The 7500-nt window shown below is 38.1% G+C and overlaps 1 protein-coding gene across 1 annotated transcript in view; it reads left to right on the top strand.

The window, feature by feature from the left end:
* Positions 1-1305: 1305 nt before the first annotated feature.
* Positions 1306-7500, top strand: part of LOC136278031 (uncharacterized) — a 7151-nt gene continuing 956 nt past the window's right edge. Inside the window, exons 1-2 of the mRNA XM_066161199.1 lie at positions 1306-1360; positions 6864-6888. Of these exons, the coding sequence (XP_066017296.1) occupies positions 1306-1360; positions 6864-6888 (80 nt within the window). The remainder of the gene's footprint in view (positions 1361-6863; positions 6889-7500) is intronic.

The raw sequence follows: 7500 nt of genomic DNA, 5'->3' as shown, positions 1-7500 counted from the left end.
ATTAAAAAAGAGGATCAAAACGGCCTCATATTGCGATATGAGGTTTCATACAAAGAAAATGGAACAGAAAAAGTGTTGGGTTTTAATATAACAAAAACAAACACAATAATCACGGACTTGAAGCCATTAACGTCATACTGCATCCAAGTTCGAGGGTTTACAAGTGTAGGAAAGTCACCTCTGAGCCCCTGCTTTCATGTCCAGACATTGGATAAAGGTATGCCATCATTGAATTTAGTTTGATTCATCATCATCCTTGAATTAAGGAAGTATGATTTGAGAAGTTTTTTCGTCGGGGAAACAAAAGACGACGACAACGATAGAAAAAAAATAGTTAAATAACCGAGGCTTTGGTCGGTTTAAACTACACTCAATTTCTGAAGAAAAACTTCTGTTTCTGTTTTTCCAAGAGTTGTTTTTCTTGAGGTGCGCGTGGCACACTAAACTCTCTAACCAAAAATAGCCAAAAATCTCCTGGGATTTTTGTTTTTCTTGGCCTTAATCTTTTTTGTTGTTTTATATTAACTTTATTTTGTTTGTTTCTATGTTTGCTTGTTGGTTTGTCTTTTCTTCACTGTGGTTATTTGAGCTACTGAGTAATTAATTCCGTACCATGGCTACTGTGAATAATTCGAGGCAGTTCAAACTGTTCTCTGAAAAGATTTAACCACTCGAACTTTATTCAAATCTTGTACTGTTATTTATTTTAAAAGGTCCAAGCCATCCCTTCAATGTTAAAGTTCAGGCCGTTTCTTCTGTTTCAATTCTTGTAACGTGGGATAAACCTGCTCACTCTAATGGAGACATGAGGAATATATAATATTTTATGGAACCCGCGAGGATGTACAGAGTAATGAGCGAAAAGTGACTGGAAACACGCGGGAACGTATAATAGACGGCTTGAACAAATATACCACTTATTATGTGAAAGTCAGGGGTAGTGCATCTACACCAGGAAATGCTTCTGAAATATTAAATGCAAAGAGTAAAGTAAAGAATGAGACATGCAGACGTAGGGGCCGATGGACAGGACTTTTTCAGCCCTACAAACGAGTTACCCTTGGGATTCCCTATGCGAGACTGCCAAGCACCCCTCTCTCTTTCCCTTCCTTTCCTTGTGTTATCCTATATCAGTAGGGTCAAGCTAATTATCAGCTCGTATTTTATTTTTTTATTTTTTAATCTCTGTTGACGGTCCACACATCCCCGACGACCACAGTTCCAGTAGTGACAAAGGACGATGACCTCATGAAAGACATCCTTTATCTGCCAATCGCTATTTTAGCAGTGTTGTTGTTTATAGTGATGATCATCCTCGCCATGGTTTCGATACTGCTACGAAAAAAACAACAAGAAATAGGTACTTGGATTTTGTTTTCTTTTTCCTTTAAATTCAACTTGACTTTTAGCCATCTCCATCATCATGGCAATTTAGGGGCAGGCTTGATCAACATCTCATTTATTAATAATTAAGAGGCGATCTCTGTAAGATCGCATCGGAAAAAAGTTTTCCCTCAAACTTTGCCCAATAAACTATTTTTGGTAACAAGTAAGTAAAACCACATTAGTTTCTGGAAATACCTCAACATAAAATTTTAGAGCTCTCAAAAGTCAAAGCTGCAAAAGGCCCTTTTTTGACCTCTTGCGACATCGAAAATTTCAAAAGTTGAATAGCCCTGTCCTCGTATCACACCGCAGGCAACAAAAAATATTTTGTATTCTTAAAGTGTGTGATATATAAGGTGTAAAAAATGCATTTCAATTTTGATATTCGTTTATTCAGAGGCTCGTCATAATTTATTTGAAAACACTCGTTGGACAGCTTTCTGAAATTGGTTAAAAGTACTCTTTCTTTCTCGATTGATATTGCTCAAGTCCAGACCAGACCATTAAAATCTCCACTTTATTTCTGCTAATAAGATGTTTGGCTGCAGAAAAAAATAAAAACATCTTGCACTTATTGATTTTCTTCGCCGAGGTGACTTCGAACTTTTAGCGATATTGCTAGCGTGACAGCCGATTATGCAAATTAGTTCATTGAGCAAACTCCGACCGTTTTATGTGAGTAGCTCAATAAATCTTAGATTTTAACCATTTTAAGTAGAAAACATAGTAGGACAGAGCTTTAAAACCACACCGATTAATACCTTAAACATTTTAAAAGGCCAAAATTTGACAAATTTTATTATCTCGTGACGAAAGACGTCAACAACAACGTATCGAATATTATAATTTGATTAGCGCTCGCAAACCCTTTTTTAAAAATTTGGTTTCTGCTATTTCATATTTGAGTTCTGATGGCTTACGCTATTCAAACCTGTATGAACATTTCAAAATTAAACTACAGGATTCTATTTAGTGTAACCGGTGATAACAGCACACACTGAAATACACCATGACCAGTGACTCTGTCACGTAATTCCATCGTGTAGTTGTCCTGAATACTTCTCACGTCTAAATAAAGCAGCGATTTCTCAGATTTCTCGCTGAAAGGGAAAAAATTATATTTGATCGTCACATCTGTCTGCATAACAGTCTCTGTTCATAAGTTTGAAGAGTTCTTGTAAAAAAAGATATCGCATTCGCATAACGGGTGAACGTCATAACTAGATTGCATGACAACTGCACTCCGAAATCGTTTCCTCCATTTTTGCAAGAGGTGCTGCATTTGTATCTTGGATTTTGAATGCGAGCTCAAAATGTTCGCATATGTCTCTTAGCATCTTGACTTTGGGACTAGACAACCTTGCTTCTCTTGCCAACGAGCACACATCATAGATATCAAACATGATTGGATGTTTCAATCTATCTCATCCGTTACTGTGTTCCTCGCCTCTCTCAAACACCCTTCGTCTACATCAGAAGCAGATGCTTCTATCAAGTGGTCGTCTGCGTCGGTGGCATCGTCCGATTCTTGTTGTATTTTAGATCGCTGTTTAAGGCACAATCTCGAGAAGAAACCCCGAATCTGTTTGTTGGATAACCACTCTGTTCTATCGAACATTCTCTCTCCATCTATTGTGCAAGCAGTTCGCATATCCTTTGGTACTTCTCTGGGTTTGGTTTCTGCCAGTGTCTCATCCGATATTAAATTTCTGTTTCAAGTACTGCCTGACGTTTTGCGAAAGCCGTTCACTTGCACCTCTCTTATGAAGAGCCCATCCCATGGGAAGCTTTGATGTACTTGTCAAGGGTTCTGTGGCCACTGCAACCAGTTCAGTCGAACTTTCACCTTCTAATGACAATGACTGAAAGTGATGAACCCACTACCTCTTCACTTTGTCATAAAGACTTTAAGTCATGCTCGCAGGCACAGGACTTACATGATGAACTAGCTAATTCATATGGAAGTCAAGGTCGGCCTGGGTCTTAAAATCTTTTTATCGCAACCAGGTTCAGGGCATTGATAGGAACTACCGTCGTTGCCATTATTGCTTTCTCCTGCTGATGCAGTTCGTCGAGCAGTAGTGGGGAAAAATGGAATCTCCTCCACCAGATCCGTCATTTTTCTGTGGAAAAATTGCAATTTTAATTTTACCGAATAAACTATCCAGGCCCAAAATTAAACGCTCTCCAAACGCGCAGGCCCTCTTGTGTAAATTGCTGAAAGTGGCAATCTTGATGATGTGATAGCAACCTGCTTCATCCGATCTTAGAAAGACCGTTTTTATTCCTGAATTTCGTAACTTTATGGTGACAAAAAGATTTTTTAGGACTGACAGCACTGAAAACCAATCTTTTTTACAGCTGTTAAGAAGGTGTACGTATCAGGTTACTTCCAGGCTTTCCTCCTGTCTTACAACAACCACGCTACTCACATGCCAATTGATTTCCCTCTTGGGAAACCATTCTGCTTGCTTTTCCCGGAACTTCATCGCTATGAACTTCATTGTCCAGTCAACTATTATAAATGCTTCATCTCCCTCCAAAGTATCGACAACTTTCCGCTGGCACTGATCCTGGTTTCTGCTCTCAGGATATGCCCTCTCCATTCAAAGATCTTAGCGGCAGCATTTTTTGCTTCACACAAATAGTCTTCCGCTTGAAACCTACCCAACTGCATTGTGTACTCAGAAATAATGCCATTTACTTCTTCAAGAACACTCTTCAGCTTCTCACAATCCTCACACTTCACGTTGTGACTGTGACTGCATACTTTCTGAACGTCAGTGTTACCAGCATGGCTCAGTGCAAAGACCCTACAGTGATCGGCACATTTGCTATCGTCCTCTTCGCAGTGATTAAGGTATGTAGTCTTCAGGTACAACTTACTCTCCTGAAGCCTCTTCCGAACTTTTTTACACTGGTCCTTTTCTGCTACCACGCTTTCCAATTCGTCTATAATTTGGAGAAAATCCTCCATACCATCCGCTCCCTCAGCTGCAGTATCGTCTAAACCTCTATAGAACGCCATACATCTTAGAAATGGCCTTCGAAATTTGCAAATTGACAGAATACCGGCTCTTTACCCCTTTCGAATCGCTACCAGGGTGTGTCGGAAACTGGCACGCTGAACTTTGGGGCCAGAACTTCCTGAACTGAGTCTTCTATATCGAACAGGCCAGCCCTTGCAAAGATAAGCTCTCCTTCTGTGAAACTCTCTTTTGACAAATGAATTAAGCAGAGATGACTCTTTATTGAGTCAGTACTCTGTGGCAAGTTAAACAAACCGGAAACTCCTCGTGAGTCTCCGAACGAAGTTTCTGAGGAACGCGACTGAAAACAGAACTTCTTGTGGCGAATACCGCTTCAAGAATTTAGCGTTATTAATCCCAAGCAAACCAGTACCGAAAGAGACATAAGAATTACAGCTAATAAAATTACGCGCTTTACAATATAGATATAGCTAATTGTTGGAAAAATTAGGTGACACGTAACGTAATAATTTATTTCCTCAAAAATCGCGGGGTCCTTTTCCACAAGTACTCCCTAGAGTTCTGAATAGAAACTTTCATAAAGACAGGTGTGCAGAAAAAATTTTCCCTATTCCTGCCGACCAGAATTCTGATCCAAAAGGCGATGTTATCGCTGCTTTAATACGAAGGGAGAAGCAATTCAGGATAATTACACAATTGAATTATGTGACAGTGGTCACGGTGTATTTCAGTGTGTGCTGTTATCGCCGGTTACACTAAATAGAATCCTGTAGTTTGGTTTTGAAATATTCATACAGGTTTGAATAGCGTAAGCCATCAGAACTCAAATATGAAATAACAGAAGCCCAATTTTTAAAAAGGGGTTTGCGAGCGCTAATCAAAATTATGATATTCGATACGTTGTTGTTGACGTCTTTCGTCACGAGATAATAAAATTTGTCAAATTTTGGCCTTTTAAAATGTTTAAGGTATTAATCGGTGTGGTATTAAAGCTCTCTCCACTATATTTTCTACTATATTGTCTACTTAAAATGGTTAAAATCTAAGATTTATTGAGTTACCCATGTAAAACGGTCGGAGTTTGCTCAATGAACTAATTTGCATAATCGGCTGTCACGCTAGCAATATCGCTAAAAGTTCGAAGTCACCTCGGCGAAGAAAATCAATAAGTGCAAGATGTTTTTATTTTTTTCTGCAGCCAAACATCTTATTAGCAGAAATCAAGCGGAGTTTTTAATGGTCTGGTCTGGACTTGAGCAATATCAACCAAGAAAGAAAGAGTACTTTTAACCAATTTCAGTAAGCTGTCCAACGAGTGTTTTTAAATAAATTATGACGAGCCTCTGAATAAACGAATATCAAAATTGAAATGCATTTTATACACCTTATATATCACACACTTTAAGAATACAAAATATTTTTTGCTGCATGCGGTGTGATACGAAGACCGGGCTATTCAACTTTTGAAATTTTCGATGTCGCAAGAGGTCAAAAAAGGGCCTTTTGCAGCTTTGACTTTTGAGAGCTCTAAAATTTTTATTTTGACGTATTTCCAGAAACTAATGTGGTTTTATTTACTTGTTACCAAAGATAGTTTATTGGGCAAAGTTTGAGGGAAAACTTTTTTCCGATGCGAAATGCCCTGGACCGCTCTTACAGAGATCGCCTCTTAAACAATAGTTTTTAAAGAAAGCGACAAAACTGTTGAGTCCCTAATACATCTTTCGAGAGAAGCTTCTGTCATCTTCAGTTAATTAATGTACATAGGGTTGGAAGTTGAATTTGGACATAAAATGATTGAAGATGACAGAAGTTTCTGTCGAAACATGTATTACAGACTTAAAACTTTTGTCGCTTTCTTGTCTGTAACACATGTTTCTCTAAATTCTTGACTTGCCTGCTAATATCAAGACCCTTTGAAAACAATACTTCTAGAGATGTATATGAATGTAATTGGTAAGTAGGTCAAATCAAAGTAAGAGTAGTGAGTAAAGGTGGAAAAAATATAATAACAACAGTGATAACAAACAAAATAAGAAAAAGAAGAGAAAGAAAAACTGAGTTGTAGCGAAGAAATAAATTACATCCTCCTGCTCTAAAGTGTCCTGGACTTCAATACTATGCTGGCTTGTAAGACCGCCTGGTTCTGGAAAAATCATATTTAAAGGATCATGAAATCACGCGACGACAAATCCGAGTAAAACAAACGTATTAAATGACGTGCTCAAAGTAAATAGTTGGTCACGTTACCAGTAGACTGCGCGACTACCTCTTGGCTGGGTAAGTTGTTGATATGTCACCCGAGGTACCAAGTACATGTATGTGTTCCACTAAAATACTGCTGGATAAACCAAAAAATCCGAAGTCTGGCGCCATTTTTTTTTCCTTTGTTTTTTTCAATAACCTAAGTTGAACCCTTTTGAAGAAAACAAAAGTCATTTATGTCTGTGTTTACTTCTAACGGTGTTACTTTGTTTTATCCGCTAGCCACAAGAAACAAAGTTGTCAAAATGTAAGTTACTTCTGTGTAACCTTTATTCGACATTTGTTCAGTCTGGTGCATTTGTAAATCAAGGCCGAGTGTATCCCTTAAACAATACATAAACATTAATGATTCTATTCACTAGGTTTGTTTTCGAAGTGTAACAAAGAGTTTTCGGCTGTTTAGGGGGGTAGAACACTTACCCAGAATGCAGAGACAGATGGCTCTATGATTTAAAAAGTGATAAAAGCCAGCCAGACAGATAATGCAGCTGTATTTGTATAAAAGCCAGTGGATAAGAGCCTAAATAATTTGTTTTTGTTAGGCTGAAACTAGGTTTTTCATGCCCATCGATGCAGAAATCGTCATTCTTAATCCAGAGTGGATTTGGCGATTTCTCGAAGGCGATCGACTATCATTAGAGCACACGGCACCCAAGCTGTCTACTATAGAACGATGTTATAATTCTTTAAATGGCTCTGCTCTGGAACTCCGTAGGTTCTCTAAGTTGAGTAGAAATCATATTAGAAAAATATTAAAAAATATTTAGAAATCATGAATCTTCGGCAAATAAATGTGGGGTGCTGGTTGTTTTTAGTTGTTTAAACTTCTCAAAGTTTGTTTGCATTCTTGTTGCCAATC

Source organism: Pocillopora verrucosa, chromosome 14, assembly GCF_036669915.1.
Source record: "Pocillopora verrucosa isolate sample1 chromosome 14, ASM3666991v2, whole genome shotgun sequence".
NCBI classification, from domain to species: domain Eukaryota; kingdom Metazoa; phylum Cnidaria; class Anthozoa; order Scleractinia; family Pocilloporidae; genus Pocillopora; species Pocillopora verrucosa.
The sequence above is the reverse complement of the archived record's forward strand: the minus strand, read 5'-3'. Positions and strand labels throughout refer to the sequence as shown.